The sequence below is a fragment of the Lycium barbarum genome, chromosome 2 (assembly GCF_019175385.1).
Source record: "Lycium barbarum isolate Lr01 chromosome 2, ASM1917538v2, whole genome shotgun sequence".
NCBI lineage: Eukaryota > Viridiplantae > Streptophyta > Magnoliopsida > Solanales > Solanaceae > Lycium > Lycium barbarum.
The window spans coordinates 137,592,788-137,611,578 of record NC_083338.1 but is presented as its reverse complement, the minus strand read 5'-3'; the positions used below and the strand labels follow the sequence as shown (position 1 = coordinate 137,611,578).

Below are 18,791 nucleotides of genomic sequence, written 5' to 3'. Positions count from 1 at the left end.
TTTCTTATTTATATTGAATACATTAACGTTATTTATTTAATCAAACATGTGTGTCAACGGGCGCCTGAGTAGGCTCATGAGATGGGTGTGGTGGTGAATATGAGGTAGTCTCCTGGACGAGATGCTGTTCGAAGTCCAAGTAAAGGTTATAAAAATTAAATAAATATTTACCTTATATTGAATAAAATTAGTTTTAAGTAAAAAACTTACATGCGCCTCGGTAGTTTCATGAGAAGACACCTCTGCCTCGGCAGGCTGATGAGAATGCTACGGAATGGGCAGCTCCTGTGGACCCACTGGCACCGAATCCTAAAATATTGAAAAAAAAATGAAATAATAAGTACTTTAAATGATCAAATATGTATATTAAATATTGACCTTATATTGAATAAAATTAATTTTAATTAAAAGCTTACACGTGGCTCGACAGTCACATGGGAAGACATCGCTGGCTCGGCAGGCCCATGAGAAAATACCTGAGTGGGTGGCTCTGGTGGACCCGCTGGCGCTGAATCCTAAAATATAAAAAAAATGAAATAATAAGTACTTTAAATTATCAAATATGTATATTAAATATTGACCTTATATTGAATAAAATTAATTTTAATTAAAAGCTTACATGTGGCTCGACAGTCACATGGGAAGACATCGCTGGCTCGGCAGGCCCATGAGAAAATGCCTGAGTGGGTGGCTCTGGTGGACCCGCTGGCGCCGAATCCTAAAATATAAAATAGTACTAAATAATGAGTAACATATATATATTTAAAATAAATAATTTAAATGAACAAATAAGTATTTTAAATACTAACCGGGATCAAAAACTCATCGAAGTCAAGTATCCGGGCTCCCTCTAAATTCCTCACAGGCCGCTCATCAGCTAATGAAGCGTGTAACGCCGCCCAATCAACGTTATCACGCTCCTCCATGTATGTATTCTGGCTCGACTGTGATGAAGACCCTGGTATCTCAGCAAGTAAGAGCGCCGGCGTAAACGTAGGTGAGTCCCCAGGTGAGCTGCCACCGGCCTGGAACGGCTGCGGATGGACTAGACCGTGAACGCCCTCTGGAATGGGATCGGCCTCATCCGCCTCATCTACCAGATGGTGTCCTCCACCACCAGGTCCTCTACGCGCACGGCGTCCTCCGGCAGCACGGCGTCCTCTGCCAGCACGGCCTCCTCCTCTGGGAGCACCCGGTGCTGCCTGATACTCAGCCTCCGGAACAGGCTCCGCCATGCGCCTAATCTCGCCTGCTTGCCAGATACCATCCTCGGATATCCTAACCATCTCCGCGGCAAGCCCCGCAAGCCCAAGGTAAGGCATATGCTCTAACCCCAAGATACGTAAACGTTGTACGGCCACCAGCTGCATTTGTGTTTAACAGAAACAAAAAAGTTTATTTTTAAAACGTAACAATTAATGCAATTAAATAAATCTAAATACGATAAACTTACTAATGCCTCATATGCCCCGCGAGTGCTGAGTATCCTACATCCCTAGGGGGTCGCAAAGCTGGGTTGCCGATTAATCGGCGTGTGATCTGATGATACCAGCGCATGTAATGCTCAATGGGAGTCAAATGGCCGACCACCGCTAAAGTGCCCAACCTGTTCTCCCAACGGTGGAGCTGGACATCCATGAAAGCCAAAAAATCATCATCAACGACAGCCCGATTGTCCCGCTGGTAGTGTCGGAGCTCATGACGGACATCAGGGGGTATACTCTGTGTATGCCCAAACTGTCGTAAGACACGCTCGGGCATGTGATCCTCTACGATTTCCAAGTGTATCAATGGACACCGCGACCTCCAAACCCCCTGACCTGCGCTACAGAAGGGTGGCAAACCATCTAATATGGCAGCGTACGGCGTCCATACAAATAGTTGCATAACATATAAATACAAATCAGTGATTACCAAGTAGAAAAGACATTTAATTAAATTATTAATGTAAATTTAAATAGTTTTACCGCATCGTCCATCATGTGATCAAGCTGGTCCCGGAATGGAAGAATATTGTGGTGCGTATCCACATCCCGGTCAAAACCCACTGTCCACCTCCTCGCATAAGGCATGTCAATCTCGAGGTGATGCCTAGGTACGAGCTGAAAAGGCAGCATCCTCTCCCACGCCCATAACTGTAAGCGATATTAGAAAAATACGATTTTTTAGTCGTCCTTTCAAGAGGTTTGTTGACATTAAAGGAACGCACACTTAAAATATTACCTGGAGAAGATCAAAAAATCCACACACATCTCTGACAGCACCAATAGACGCTCAGCACAGGCATCTGTAAAGATACGCCAAAACAGCACCGCCCCAGCTATAGTCTCCCAAGCGGTCTAGATGCTCTAAGAAAACCAAGTAACGTAAACTGACAAAGGCACCCGATGAATTCGGGAACAAGATGCCCCCGAATATAATAAGCAGGTACAAACGGGCATGACGATCAACATCGTCCTGCGGGGTGCCGTCCACAACCGGATCCAGACCCTCAAAATAAGTGCAGAGTGCACTAAGCTGAACCCGACTCTGTCCCGATATCTGGGCCGCGGCATTAGGCACGAAGTGGGTGAGCCTAGTCAACTCTATCACCCACGTCTGACCAGGAGATGGCTCGTACCAAGTGTACAGTGGCTCTCCATCTACCCGCAATCCAAAGAGGACCTCCACATCCTAAAGTGTAATCGTGGCCTCACCAGTGCGAAGATGAAAGGTATGTGTCTCTGGCCTCCACCGCTCAACCATGGCCGTGATGAGCGCCCAATCATGCCGTATCCGACCAACGGACACGCAACGGTAGATGCCGCCCCGAAACAATATCTCCAACACGCGAGGGTGTGGAGGGTGCTCGCGTAAAAGAGGTCACGCTCTCTGCAGCCTACGGGGACGGAGCCTAGTAGATATCCCTATAGTACCGGCCCATAATAACTCTGACCTATGATTGTCTTGCAAAGACAATACTAATCTATCAGCGGGCCCCGGGTGAACAGCGGGCCCCGGGTGACCATCGGGCGCCGGGGGAACATCGGGCCCAGGGGGAACATTCAGATCCATGAAAGAGTCCGGTCTATACAAACTAAATTAGTCATTATTCTTGAAATGAAAGATAAATTATATTAACTAATTAATAATTTGTAGGGAATATGTGAATTATGTAGTATTATATCTTGTGAATAATTAACATGGGATATGCAGTAAATTTAATATGTGATAGTAAGGACACATATGGGATGACAAAGATTTTTAAGTTAATTACTTTTGAATTATGTGATGGCAAAGACTTGTTAAGTTAATTAGTTTGGGAATCGAAATTCAGCAGTAATATTTGTTTGGAACTCTATTTTGAATATGTGATATATTTTTAGTTGACCAAATAGCCAACACAACTACGATAAAATTAAACTAAAAGAGTATATTCATCGACCACATATTTTCCTACAAACTTTACATTTTTTTCGTTAGATTATGTATTTATGAAAAGAAGAACTTTAACTATTCTTTTTAAGATAATCTTTTTTTATTTAACATATATATTCACGCTTTTAAAATTATATAGATTAACATTTCATAATCATTTACAACTTGTTTGGATGGTTGTTACCTATTGCATTATATAATGTTGTTAGTTTAAATAAAATGTTTGCTTTGATTGCTACTTTAATTTTATTGTTATGTAACGACGAAAGGTCCTATTTTATGTAACCACTGATTTGGTCCTATACAATACAACTCAATACGATAAATGTCAAAACAATACATAACAATCATCCAAACAAAGTGTTAACAACATAATAATTCATTACCAATCAACTTCTTTCAATTCATAAAGAATATTTAACAAATACTCAATTAACAAAATAATAATTCATTAACAATTCATAAATAATTAACAAATTAACAACTCATAAACATATAACAAATTAACAATTCATAAACATTTAACAAATAATGAATTAAACAAAACAAAAAACGAAACAGTGGCATAAGCCACTGCCCAGCCCGATCAAACAAAAAAAAATGAAATTTGATTATTTTTTTTATTTTATTTTTGGAAATTAACGACGATTAAATGTTAAACATGCATGCAATATAATGTATATAACAAAATAATAACAAAAGTTCATAGCAGAAAACCTTAATCGAAGATTGTTTGTAGAGTTATTTTAATCGAGTTGTACGCCGCTTTTTCTTAAAATTCGAACTTAGAATCTTGCTCCTTGACTTGAATGTATTTAGAATCTAAACTTTCCGGACGAAATTTAATAGAAAATCACGTTTTTTGGATGTGGGGACCACCTTGGCTCGCCTCCAATGGCGTTTTCAATTTTTTATTTTTTTTTTGCCACTGGAGGGACCAGTGGTGGAACCCGATCGGGTTTTAGTGGGGTGATATAGCGCAGTAAAATACTGCGCTATAGGTGAGAGAACAAGTCCTATAGCGCAGTAATTTACTGCGTTATAGGTGAGAGAAAGTTTTGCATAGCGCAGTAAAATACTGCGCTATAGCACTTAACGGCTCCGTTTCCGTGAAGTGCTATAGCGCATTATTTTACTGCGCTATAGGTACTTTGGTAACTTTTTTTTTTGTTGGGATATTTTGGTTCAAAATGTTTTTTTGAGGCATTTTGGTTTGCCATGTAGCTTGGAATAATTCCAATATTTGCTCAGATGGCCCACCCAAGAAGGAGAAAAGTCTCACACACTTCCTTTCCCTTTAATCTCCAATTATATTTTATTGTTCTTTAACAGTTAGTGGTCGTTTGGTTTAAGGTATAACATGGGTTATGCCGGTATTAATTTTTATACCACGTTTGGTATAAGGTATACATTTATCCCGGGATTATTTTATACCTTGTACCAAACGTGGTATAAAAATTAGTGCTGGAATAACTCAACTTATACCTTCTTAACCCACTTATACTGGTATTATTTTATACCATCTTTCAAATGGTATAAAATAATACCAACAGATGGTATAAATTAGTCCCGGGATTGTAATCCCGGGACTATTTTGACCTCAAACCAAACGACCACTTAGGGGTCGTTTGGTTTAAGGTATAAGCTGGGTTATCCCAGCACTAATTTTTATACCATGTTTGGTATAAGGTATAAATTAGTGCTGGGATAAATTTATACCTTGTACCAAACATGGTATAAAAATTAGTGCTGGGATAACCCAGCTTATACCTTCTTAACCCACTTATACTGGGATTATTTTATACCATCTTTTAGATGGTATAAAATAATCCCAATAGATGGGATAAATTAGTCCCGGGATTATAATCCCGGGACTAATGAGTCCTTAAACCAAACGACCCCTTAAAGTATTGCCATAAAGAAAAAAGAAGTGTGTAATTGAGAAAGCAAAAGCACTTGTTTGAACGGAGTTTTAGATAAAGCGCTTATTGGTCTATGTCTACATTTATACTTATCCTAGATACCTTGTAATTTAATCAAATACTCCCTTGGTTTTCCCTCTATATAACTTTACTGAGTGCCAAATATGAATGTATTATTATTACCATAAACTATGAAACTAACACACTAGCAAGTAAAGCTTAACTTGGACCAATTATAGGTGCATTTTTCTATTTATACGTCAAGTTAAGGAATACACATTATTGGGCAAGAGTTTCAGAAAAAATTCACTGTTCGCTCAGTTGCTGAAAGATAGAGATCAAATTCTCAAAAATAAGATCCGAGTGCCAGCTTTATAAGCTAGGCAAGCCAGGCACTATACTAGGGCATGTAAGCCTTAAAGAGCCTCTTAACTCTCAAGGCAATCGGGATATTAATAATCAATCACCGTTAAAAGAAAAGTGTATGTAAACACAATACACATTTATTGGTTTATTGTACACACCAGGTATGAAGTATTCTTAGCGGTAAATTTTATACAGGGAAATTGTTCAATTGGCAAGTTATTATGGTCGGATCACAATTTTGTTTTAAAAAAGACTAAAGAAAGAATAATAAATGGCCCCACTACATGACCCGCAAAGCTGATTGGCACTTGGCAGGACAGTCCATTGGTTTGTCGATACAGAATGAAATTGAAGGATTGTTCTTTCTGCTGCAATATGGAACTCTGGCAACAGGCACGGCAAAGTAATTTGTAAGAACTATCTTCAACATGCACGGAGATGGAATGACTGCATAGATCGGTAAAATAATTTTTGCTTTTGAACTTCTTATCACAGCCTCATCAACCCAAAAAAAAAAACATAACAAAGCAACCCTGCAAAGTATTGTGCAACAAGGAAAAACCAAATGCTCCCTAAGCAATATCTTGTTACCTTTCCCAACTTCCTCATCAAGCTTGTCAAATCCATATCCATCTAGCAAAAAGGTACAAAGTCATAGGGAGAGAGCACCCTTAACACAGTAATTTACCCCCCTACTTGCATCAATCAACCAGAGTTCAAATGAAAGTACCCTAGCTATCCCATAACCACACTTAAAAGGTGGTGGTACTTAAACCATTACGACCTCAGAGGTCAAAAGCTCCAATTCCCCTTCTACTGTCATAAGGAAAGTTCTACCGTGTTTTGTGTAAACTAATTTGCACATATGCAAATAAGGAAGGAGAGAATATAAGCATGGATTTCTTTCATTAAGGAGATCACAACTAACACCTTCCCAGGGTAGAATATGAAGTTAAGAGAGAAACGAAATGGTTGTCAGGCCAAAGGCATAAACCTAGCGTGACTTCAGTAATTCAGGAGTTTCTTATCCTTACCGATCATGAGCATCCTGAACATTGGTATAGAACGGTAATTTCTCACCGGCAACATAATTACCACAGCAAAGCTAAAACAGCACCAACAGCTGCAGCATCTGCTTGCCATTCAACCAACAAGCAGTAGTATGTCACCAGCAACAAATTATTATCAGCCAAGTTAAAAACAGCATTCTACAGCTGCTGCATCTCCTTGCCATTCAGCGAACAAACCAGCAACAAAATTACAACCAACAGCAAATATAACAGCATCAACAACTGCTGCATCGTCTTGTGATTCAGCCACACTGACTTTTCACGGAGCTATAGAAGGCCAATAATTCCCATCATAAGTAAATTACAACAAGGTATACCATCACAATATTCCATGCAAGTATACTTTGAATTAGGAATGAATTAAGAAACCAAATAATGCCAAAAAGAAAATCCACAGAAGCGTAATTATAAACCAAAAGTAGAAATCTTAAAATATCACAACACCAATCCATAATACCAAAATGCAGAGGGCAACATCAAAAGAAGTTCTGAGATGGATTAAGTACAACAAAAGGAGTTGAACCTTATAAATAAGTCGGGCCAATCAGTTCTAGCAAGCAGAATACAGATGAAAGGATCATTCATTCGGGAATGTCCTGATACGCAGCATCAACCAAAGCCAGATTACAACAGTGGCCTCCTCCCTTGCTTCTTAATCCTGCAAAAGCAAAATAATACTTTTTCATCAAGTTTATACTATAACAAAACAACCTATGACAGCCACAACTTACATCAGCATCAGAATGCGGCAAGGGGCTGCGAGAACCAGCACGTCTACCCCGCGGTGAGATACTCTTTGGAGTAGGAGACCGGCCCTTGTGATTACGTCCATCTGGACTAGCATCTCTAGAAGGGGTTGTTCTACGTGGAGAAGGGCTCCTTCGAGGAATGGGGCTGCGGCGAGCGGGGGAGGGGCTTCGGCGTGCAGGGGAGGCACTTAAATTTAAAATGAAACGTTAGACAAAGCTTATGAAAATAGTTTTCCATGGGGAAGAAAGAGATAGAAGCAAAATATTAACCAAAAAAAATTCTACCTTCCATGAGACCGACTTTGGCTGCGCCTCTCCTCATCATATTTACCTCTCCCACGACCTTTGTGGTAATCAGGGCTGCGGCTTCTGCTCCGATGACGGTAATCTTTGTCTCTCCCACGGTACTGATCACGGTCATACCTCCCCCTACTTCTACTTCGGCTTCTCCTTTTAGAATCCCTGTCCCTATAATGATCTCGATGCCTAAAATAATTTAAAAAAGGGTGAAGTTCAGATTGTGGATACAACTCTTCAACATCTCTTAGCTCAAAGCAAAATGTCAATCATTAGACTCAAGTACAACACAAAAGGGAAGCAAGATTCTGTGACCACTTCCACCTAGTTTTGGAGAGAGAATGGGTGATAGCATAAGAATATCAACAAAGGGAGGACAAGGAAGAGTTAAGAGACTATTCATTTTAACATCAGTATACATTCCAACACTAAAATATGCTTATCCACAGAAGCTCAAATTTAATTATGCCTTGATGGGATCACCACATTCCACACCCATAATAGGTTTTGAAGTTATAGGTTGTTCTGTACACAATCCCAAGCCCAAGATAGTTTACTTAGAATTCAGAATACATTCTCTGAAAATTCAAATAAAAAAATATAGAAAAATTCAAGCATCACCGTTTCCCTTCCATTCCTTACTCCAGATCATCTACATTTCATTAAGACGGAAAGAACAGGGAATTTCAAGAAAACCAATTCAACAGCATTTTTTACATGTTTTGATTGCAAACGGTCATGAGATCCGAAATAGCATCTCTCAAACAGGTAGTAGAATTTTCTACCAGTAAATCCTGCACATTTGAGTTACAGAAGAAGATTTTGGATAACTCTTTTAATATCAAAATCAATTAGAAATCAAAAATTGTAAAACTGAATATAAGAAATATTTGCCAACAGTATAATAATATGAGAAATTGGGGGAAGGCTCGCGAAAGAGGAACTTGTATGTTCACTTCCATAAGGTTGGAGTATTCTGACATTGTACTCCTAGTTGATTAGTACTGACAAGTAAAACCATAGATAAACCTTTCCTTATTTCGGTCTAATTTTTAAAGGGTTTGCCAAAAGAAAAGAAAAAAAAAACCAGGGAACGCTATCAAACCCTCTACTTCAACTTCCACTAGTGTTATACTTACTTACCAGATACGGAAAAGGCTCTACTTTTTTGTCCCCCCCCCCCCCCAAACAAAAGCTCTCTGTCCACCCCAACTAAAGACAGTGTTAACCAGTTCTTTGAGAACTTTCAAGATCATTTCTCTTGACCATTGTTATTAATTGTGAAGCGAAACAAAGGTTATCGCTTCAAGGAAGTGTGTGCTTCGAATAATGACGTGCAAAGTGATTAAAAGAAAAGCAACGAGTTTTGAATCTTTTTTTTTTTACAGGGTAAGAACGTTTTTTTGAATCGCAACTTGGAGTTGGATAAATTTTGGTGTGTATTGGATGCTAAAATTAGTTTTTTTAATGTAATTTGATTATTAGTATAATACTAAATTCATATATGCCATTTTTTGTTTTCTTATATATTGTATGCTTCAAAGAAAAATAAATAAATTGTGTGCTTTGCTTGAAAGAAGTGGTGCACTTCACTTCTCACTTTTCAATTCAAGTCCCATGGACCTTGCTGCTTCTTTTTCCTTTTCGCTTTTAAAAACATTGCCCTTGACGTAGAAAGAACGTATGATCACAAATTCCCTTGAACTTCCCTATAGGAAATATCCCCAATGCTTGATGATGACTAATCAACAGACAATGAGCAAGATTACATTAACACAAACAATTCTATTCTAATGTAAATCCTAACATCCACGATAGCGCTTTAAGTGGCATAATTAAATAAATAAGCTCTTACCTTGGTCTTGGACTGCGGCTTCTTGACTTTCCTTTTGTCCTATCTACAGGCTCCAAAATTCTACCTTTGTCACTGATCACAAAAACAATCCTAGTCTCTATTAAACATTTGTTTTATTCCACAAAACAAAAGGTTATTACAACTCAGTTTATAGGATAAAAATGCAACTAAAAATACAAGAATGAAAATCACAATTTTAAACAAGGAAAGCTCAGCAACTTAATGAATACTTGCATCAAATAAAACTTACATTCTCTCAGCATTTGGGCCGTACTTTGCAAATCGAACCATTATTTCCCGCCCATCTACAACTCTTCCTGTGACCAAATATTAGCGTGATCAACGGCAACATAAGGCTAACACCCATATATTAGTATGACCCCTTACCATCGAGCTTTTCCACTGCCTTTTGAGCCTCATCCTGATACTTGTAGCGCACAAATGCAAAACCCCTAGAATCTCCAGTCCTAAAGCACCAAATAAATATTGTATGTGTCAAAGAATAGGGACACGGGCTACATCTTTGTCTATCTCCATATCAAGATAACACCAAGACATCATATACACGTCTCAGTTCATAAGTCATGTAAAATAATCAGAAGTAACACTTGAAAAGGAGAAACCATTTCCTTCCCATCCCATTTCATATTTATATAATGGTCGGTCACCAAGGTGTAGGCAAATGGGAAGAAATATTACAGAAGTTCAAAATATTAATTTGACTTACGTATTATTAATCGTATTTAAATAAATTTTCAGGATAATGTTTGAAAAGTTTGTTTGATAAAGAATATATCAAATGAATTTAAATTTGCAAAGTAAATGAATTTGAACTCATCAAAGTTAGAAGTAAAGTATAGGATGATTTTATTAGTTTAATGATGTTAAACATTTCAGATCGCCCTACAATAAAATGCATCATATTAATTGAGACATGATATAACCAAGTAGTTGATAAATAAACAAATAAATAAAAAGACAACAAATTGCTTACAAGTTTGCTCAATGACCCAAGGAAAATACATATTACAAGCAAAAGGTTAAAGAAAAAAAGGTACTCTGGCCGTCTCAATTTAAGTGTCTTGCTTTCCTTTTAAGTCTGTCCCAAAAAGAGTGCCCTCTTTCTATATTTAGTAAGTTGACCGTTCAAACACCATACTCCCTCCGGTTCAAAAAGAGTGTCCGCTTACCCTTTTATTTTTTTGTTCGAAAAGAGTGTCCACTTACCAAGTTGAGAAAGAATTAACCTATTTTTTCAGATTTGCCCTTATTAAGTGCTAAGTGACCAAATCCTAATACCTATTTAATTAGGGATAGTTTAGTCAAATTACCATTTTTTTTAGCAGTTAGTATTTTGTTAAGGCTGTGCAACTAACTAAGTGGTCACTCTTTTTGAACCAGAGGGAGTACATGGCAAGTTTAAAACTTGCCAAAATTCAAAGGATATTTTAGACTTCACATCTTTAATTTAGAACCACAATATTGAAAAGTCACCCTATATTTTTTAAATTCCGTGTCCAATCAAATTAAGACACTTAGGACCCGTTTAGCCATGAAAATTTTCATTTTTTCCCGGAAAAATTGCACTTTATTTGAACATCAGACATGAAAATTCCAAATAGAATTTGGAAAACACCTAAAATTCCCGTTTTCGCTTTTTCTTCACATTTTTCACTTTTAGTACATTCAAACAACCAAATATTCTTTGCACAAAAGTATACTGACTTCAAAAATTCCAAATAAAGTGAAAAAAATATTTGGTTTTCATGGCCAAACGCCTACTAAGACACTTAAATTGGGACACGGAAAGAGTAAAACAAATAAATCGAAACAACAAGTTCATAAACACAGCCAAATATGTAAATAAAATTACAGTAATTAACCTTCGGTCTCTAGGGATAAAGACATCAACGACTTTCCCATACTTATCGAATAACGGAAACAAATCATCAGCAGTGGTACCTGTAAATGGACTATCAGATTCAACAACTTTACAAACAAAAAAAAAACAAAAAAATAGCTAATTTGTAAATATAAGGAAAGAGAAAGGGTAATTACGGAAAGTAACGTTGAGAACTAGCAAAGAGAATGTGTCTTTGATGTCCGGTGGACCAGATCTACCGAAATGAGACATCGCCGTTTGCCGGAAGTGATAAATGATAAGGTTGTTTGAATGGCTAGGGTTTGAGTTTTTTGATTATGTTGTATGTTTGGTTCTTTGTAGTACCAAATTGTCCTCGACTTGTTTTGATAAAGTTGAGTTTTATGCCTTCCTATTTGGGGAAAATGACTAGAATAGTTCCTTTATGTTTTTGGGTTGGTCTGAATTGGTCTTTTTAATGTAAAAATACGAGCAGTTTTAGTCCTTTGATTATATTAGAATTGAGCACTTTTTTAAGTCTCTGTTAATATTTACAACATAGGATGATAGTTATTTTTTAAGCCAATAACGTATGTTTGATTCTTTCTGTACCAAATGGTCCTTAGCTTATTTTGCCAAAGTTCAGTTTATGCATCCTATTCGGAGATAATGACAAGAATATTCCCTTTATGTTTTTGGATCGGTCTAAATTTAAATATATATATATATATATAAACACGAGCGACTTTAGTCCTTTCATGATATTAGAATGGAGCACTTCTGTTAATATTTACAACACGTGATGATAGTTCTTTTTTACCAAAATATTCTTGAAAAGCACGTGAATCGTTTAAGCTGGAGAAATCATTAGGAGGATCTTTTATAGATTCATTTTTCCTAAATTTGCACCTTAAGAATAAACATAAGTTTAGATTCATTCGTCGTTCATCGTTCACCGGAGTGATGACTGATAAGGTTGTTGAATGGTTAGGGTTTGAGCTTTGATTATATGGATGTTGCTGATAGGAGGAAAGCCAATGTCGTGTGTTTGGTTCTTTCTACACCAAATTGTCCTCAACTTATTTTGCTAAAGTTGAGTTTTGCATCCTACTTAGAGATAATGAAAAGAATAATCCCTTTATGTTTTTAGATTGGTCTAAATTGGTTTTGTAAATATAAACACGAGCAGCTTTAGTCCTGATATTAGAATTGAGCCCTCTTTAGTCTCTGTTAATATTTACAACACACGATGATAGTTATTTTTTACCGAATTGATTGTTAAAAAGCACGTGAATCGTTTACGCTGAAGAAATCATTAAGAGAATTTTTTATAGATTCATTTTTCCTAATTTTGCACCTTAAGAATAAACATAAGTTTAGGATTTCGATAGCAAAGGTGTCAGTGAAGGTCTGAGGAAGTCAAACACTCATTCATTCGTCGTTCACCTTTCACCGTAGTCAATGGCGGAGCTAGGATTTTCACTATGGGAGTTCAAAATATGAAGAAGTAAACACACGAAGAAGTCAAGAGGTTTAACATCTACTATATATGTATAAAAAATAATAATTTTCACCTTCAATATGCAATGTAATTTTCTGCTAAAGGGGGTTCGCCCCTTGGTTATCCTTGGCTCCGCCCCTGATTGTAGCGATGACTGATAAGGTTGTTGAATGGTTAAGGTTTGAGCTTTGATTATATGGATGCTGCTGATAGGAGGAAAGCCAGTGTCGTATGTTTGGTTCTTTCTGTACCAAATTGTCCTCAACTTATTTTGCTAAAGTTCAGTTTATGCATCCTATTTGGAGAAATTGACAAGAATATTTCCTATGTTTTTGGATTGGTTTAAATTAGTCTTTTAAATATAATCACGAATAGTTTTAGTCCTTTAATTATTTAAAATTGAGCACTTTTTTAGCCTCTGTTAATATTTACAACACACTACGATAGTTGTTTTGTACCGAATTTATTGTTGAAAAGCACGTGAACCATTTAAGCTGAAGAAATCATCAATAGAATCTTTTATAGAATCATTTTTCCTAATTTTGCACCTTAAGAATAAACATAAGTTTAGGATTTCGACAGCAAAGTGTTAGCGAAGGTCCGAGGAAGACAAACACTCATTGATTCGTCGTTCACTGTTCACTGGAGTGATGACTGATAAGGTTGTCGAATGGTTAGGGTTTGAGCTTTGATTATGGATCACTTGTACGAGGAAGGCAATGTCGTATGTTTGGTTCTTCGTACCGAATTGCCATAGAATTATTTGTCAAAGTTCGGTCTATGCCTCATATACGGAGGAATTGACAAGAATAGTTCCTTATGTTTTTGGATTGGTTTAAATTAGTCTTTTAAATATAAACACGAGCAGTTTTAGTTCTTTAATTATATTAGAATTGAGCGTTTTTTAGTCTCTATTAATATTTACGACATACAGTGATAGTTATTTTTTACCGAATTGATTCTTGAAAAGCACATGAAACGTTTAAGCTTAAGAAATCATTAGGAGGATCTTCTCCAGATTCATTTCTCCTAATTTTGCACCTTAAGAAAAAATATAAGTTCAGAATTTCGACAGCAAAGGTGTTAGTGTCTTAGTGAAGGTGTGAGGAAGACAAACATTCTTTCATTCATTATTTCATATAATTGAGGGTAAAAGGTAGCAAGTATGAATGGGCTCAGTTACCTTGAATAGGTTTTTTCTTCTTAAGATAAGAATGGGGGAATTAAATGAATCTGAAAATGTCTATTTCAATGGTTTCTTTAGCATAAAATAGTCACGTGCTTCTCACGAGCAAATTCCATCAAAGATCATTATCAAGATATAATGGAGATTGTATGTGCTCAATGTTGATAAACTTAAAGGACTAAAGTAGCTCAAGTTTGCATTAAATGATCTCAAATCAACCCCATAAGGCCTAAACATAAGGGATTACTTTTGTTATTTTCTCCTCGTATCTGTTTGAATAATTTCCAACCGTGAAAGCGTGAACACTCAGTTAGTCAGTTTTTCATTGTTTAGTTTCAAGGCACAATTTTAACAAAATCTTAGATGGTCAACAAATTTTGACATCTAAAGGCAAGGCTATGCACGTTTTCTTTCCATTTTTCATACTTTTTATTGCAAGTTGTGCTTTTGTTGCATTATCTAACTTCAAAATTAGGTTATATTGGTAGAGAAGATACCTTTATTTTTGGAACAAGTTTATGTTAAAAAATTCTCTATTTAGTGGACTCACACATTTAATATAATTGTACATAGATAAGCTATCAATTAAAGACGCCCATTTTTCTGATCTAATAAAGTGTTATTTTTATGGGTCATATATAAATCTTATGTTATAAGGTAATGGTTTTTATTGCGTAGAAACCTAGTTAATTATTCAGTTATAATTGATGCGTTCATAATTGAAAAGTTACACCTTTTCTGAAAGGTTACCTTTGAAGAGTCATGTCTCTTCTGAAGAGTTAAATTGGGTGTGGTCCCTGTGCCACACACATTATCATTATTATCTCTCCCCATCATAGAAAAGAACCAGAAAACATTAACGTGTGAAAGCTCAGAAGATCATAACTTTCTTCTATCGATTCTTACAATGAATAAAAAAAAGTGCCCTTGCTATTCTTCTAAGAATTCATATCTCTGTCTAATGATTTGCTTGCGATCCTGTGTGGAGTGTATAAAGTTTTCCAACTAGTGGTATTCAAGCACGGTCTAGTTAGATCATTAGACGTGATATTTGTTTATCGGAATAAAAGTTAGTGTTTTGGTTGAGAACCTATTCTGTGTACGTTTTACCTTATGGTATGATTCAACTTCATGACTGGTAGTAAAAGGATAATTTAATTTGATAGGACCTGACGTAATGAATATTTATTGGTTTTGACAATTGAAGGCAAAACGCGATTATATGGTATTTGTCCGTAATTTTTTATGTCGGAACGTTTTATTCCCCGAAGTCTGTTCGTGTCCTCTTAATCCTTCTTCATTGGTATTGCTTAACTGGAATTAAGATACCATCTAGTAGTCAAGTACTAATTGAAGACTTTGAGTACATGAGAAAAGTGCTAGCGAAAAAGGTTCATCATATTATTTGGTGGGTGTTTTAGTTTTTGTTAGACAAGGGTATTGCAAAAGAGTATTTTATCATTTGAGATATAGATGCACATGGATGTAACTTCTCTACACACTGTGCCATTTCTATACATAAATATTGATTGATGAATTAGATCAAAGGGTGTGATCCCACTACGTGAGTTATGTTCTTGTAATTTGTTTCCTTACAAGTCTTTGTTTCAACTTCTCTGTAAGAAATAAGTTGCACTAATATAACCAGATGAGTTCAGTTTGCCTTAACTTTAAAATAGGTATTCATATATTCCTTATGGAAAATTTGAATTTGGATATAAAGTTAAATATATTTTGACCATATAATTCCTTGCGGCACTATAGATAGGTTACAGAAAACCTATTCCCCGTTTTCTTCAGGTCTTTCAGAAGTTTTGGTCAGTATATTAAGGAAATTATATCATTCTTAAAGTATTGTATTGCTTATCTAATTTCAAATAAATTATAATTTTTGTAATACGATTCCTATGTTATGCAATAGATGCAGTTTGGTCCTCATTTGTGCATATTCAGTTCTGCATATTTGTTTTAAGTTTATGCAATTTTAAGTGTTATTTTGGTTTAAGTTATTAATCTTTATTTGACTGTTTTTTTGAGATTAATATTTTAAAGGGCAAACCAAAATATATTAAAGGATAATTTAGTGTCAATTTTGCAAAATCTAATGAGGTTTCAGGAGTTGCTAAAGCACCCTAAGACCATAAAGTATTAAGCTCAGAAGATTTCATATGGATTATGGCATTAAAACAATATCATTAATACCAAAGGTTATAGTCTACAAATTTGAGAGTAGCCAAAGCATCTTAAATTTGATAGTCAAGATGTGTCAACCTTATAAAGGTATGGTATTAATATTGCAATCAATTCATTAGGAAATTAGCCGGTCGCCCAAAGGTTCGGTTAATATGGAGAATTGGTTGGGGTAGAATGAGACATTTAAATATTAAGAACAAACTTTTCCGGTTGCCCAAAGGTACGGTAAAGTTCGAAGGATTTTTGTATTTAAGTTTTAGTTCTATAGTTAGTAAGTTTCATGTGGTTTGCAAACTCCAGGTGATATTGGAATTTACTAGTATCAAGTTTATTTGTCTTTAACACAAAAGTAACTTTGAATTTTTTGACAGCATTATTCTGCGAGAACTTTATGTAGATTTTTATAGTGCTTTTTGGATTTCTAAAGTAGTCTTGCATAAAGTGAATATTGATCTACATTTTCCCAGTTGCATTTTGGGGATGTCTTTTTTTTTTTTTTTTTTTTTTTTGCTATGTTTCCGCTGCACATAAAAGAAATAGTTATTTGTACTGGGAATGGAATTATACCATGTGCTTCTTGTTTCAAATGGAATATATTAGTCTAATATGTTGTCAAAGTAACCTCTATCAGATAAAATTCATTCCTGTTGAACATTAAGCATGTTTTGTCTATGCGAAATAATTATCTATAACAACCCATTTGGTCGTTTAGCACTTTTAGAGCTAATATTCCTAAAACACTTTTCCGTGGTCTGATTTTAGTGTTTATAGCTTGCGGTAATGGGTGACTCGGTCATTTAATTGACAGGTAAATTTTTGTATATATATTTATTTACCGTGTGCGAATAGTTTATTCATAGGAATATTATTTGCACCCATATAAGGTATAAGTTGGTAAATATATTATTTGACGGAGCGGGTAAATTTTAAAGTAGACAAAGTGGTTACCGAAATAAATGAATTAAGGAAGCTACTGTGATAAATAATCAGACTAGACCCACATATCTTTTCCTAGGTGGCCCATCTGTGGAAGACCTAATATATAGAGTCTTAGTTCATTAATTGTATAGAAAAGAAAGGTCTAGGGGCAGTTGGAAATACTCTACGCACGAACTTTGCACAGCAAGGGAAAACATAACTGTTTGCAGGTATATTATTTAACCCAAGTCACGTGATCATTGAATTGAATGGTTGTACTAGTAGTAATTTAAATAAGGTAATCATTAGGTTAATGATTAGGATACATGTTTGGCTAATAATTGAGAAAATAGTAGGGGAATGTTGAATTGTTATGTCTATTACGTAGGTTGCAGTGTATTGTTGAGGGATACTATTTTAATATTATTTAGGGGATTGAAGTCATTATCTACTTTGGGTTCTACTGATTTCTAATTTTTATGGAGGGAGTAATAATTTTGGGTCAATAATGGATAGTACTATGTCTGTGTGTAACGTAGTAAACCCATATATGGTGTTTTGTGTTACATAGTCTTGCATATCCTACAAAATCCATTTCTTGCTTATATTATCGTAGCACTATACTTCAGTGACCATATTTTCGTTTAGCCATAAAATTGTGTACACATGTTTTGCTTATGTATTTGAATATAATACTATTGATAGTCAGTGTATAATGCATTATATGTAGTTAAGTACCAGATGTATTGAATAGTATGTACACCTTTAAATTCATGGTATTTGAGTTGTGGAAGTTAGATTTTAATCCGAAGTTAAGATTTTGGGGTAATTAAAGGTTTCGAGTCCTAGTCTTAAGAATTGAGAATTTATGATTTGAGAGTTCATTATGGATGAAATTGGCTAATTTTCAGGATATATGACCCTTAAGTTATGAATGAAACTATTTTCTTTTTCTTTTTTTTAAAGAAAATTCTAGTTTTACCCTTGTGGGTCCGTGGTCACTTTTGGGGTGTACTTTTGGGTTTTGGATATAAGTATAGCAATATGGGTGTCTTTAGATTCGTATTATAACGTAGATCGCATATTTGATAGATTTTAATCGTTCAGAGACTCTACGCAAAGGAAAGGCATTGGTTTGATTGTTCGTGGCACTCGTTCGGCATTGAGGTAGGTTATGACTTACCTTTTTGGTTAGACTTCGATTAGCGAAACATATGTATAGTTAGATACTGTCGGAGAAAGCATGTACGCTTTCGTGTATGAAGTTGAGATGGACTAGGTTAGTATTGTTGACTGATTTGTGGGCTTGTAGCCTTATATGGTTATGTTGTGACTTGATTAGAAGTGATGATAAGGCAGAGAGTATACGAGGCTTGAGGTCCTTACAGGGATCGTGAGAGTATACGAGGCCCGAGGTCTTTACCGGGATCGTGAGAGTAAACGAGGCCCGAGGTCC

The 18,791-nt window shown here is 35.9% G+C and overlaps 2 protein-coding genes across 3 annotated transcripts; both read right to left on the bottom strand.

Annotated features, from left to right (window-relative positions):
• Nucleotides 1–216: 216 nt before the first annotated feature.
• On the bottom strand, nt 217–1,971 carry LOC132627503 (uncharacterized). The gene is made up of 4 exons (XM_060342881.1): nt 810–1,971; nt 620–718; nt 417–515; nt 217–309 (listed from the first exon to the last, which is right to left on the bottom strand). Exons 1-4 carry the CDS (start codon nt 1,368–1,370, stop codon nt 268–270), a joined length of 801 nt encoding a protein of 266 aa, XP_060198864.1. The 5' UTR covers nt 1,371–1,971; the 3' UTR covers nt 217–267.
• Nucleotides 1,972–5,808: 3,837 nt separating this feature from the next.
• On the bottom strand, nt 5,809–11,912 carry LOC132627504 (serine/arginine-rich splicing factor SC35-like). Of its 2 annotated transcripts, XR_009577889.1 has the most exons (9): nt 11,735–11,912; nt 11,560–11,638; nt 10,064–10,143; nt 9,927–9,993; nt 9,677–9,748; nt 7,810–8,010; nt 7,507–7,711; nt 7,299–7,433; nt 5,809–7,042 (listed from the first exon to the last, which is right to left on the bottom strand). XR_009577889.1 is itself a non-coding variant. In XM_060342882.1 (8 exons), the coding sequence occupies exons 1-8, from the start codon at nt 11,808–11,810 to the stop codon at nt 7,428–7,430; spliced, it is 786 nt and encodes a 261-aa protein (XP_060198865.1). In that variant the 5' UTR covers nt 11,811–11,911; the 3' UTR covers nt 7,152–7,427. The 2 variants fall into 2 exon arrangements, 1 of the variants encoding a protein (XP_060198865.1); XM_060342882.1 differs by lacking the exon at nt 5,809–7,042 and having other exon boundaries at nt 7,152–7,433; nt 11,735–11,911.
• Between the last annotated feature and the right edge of the window lie 6,879 nt (nt 11,913–18,791).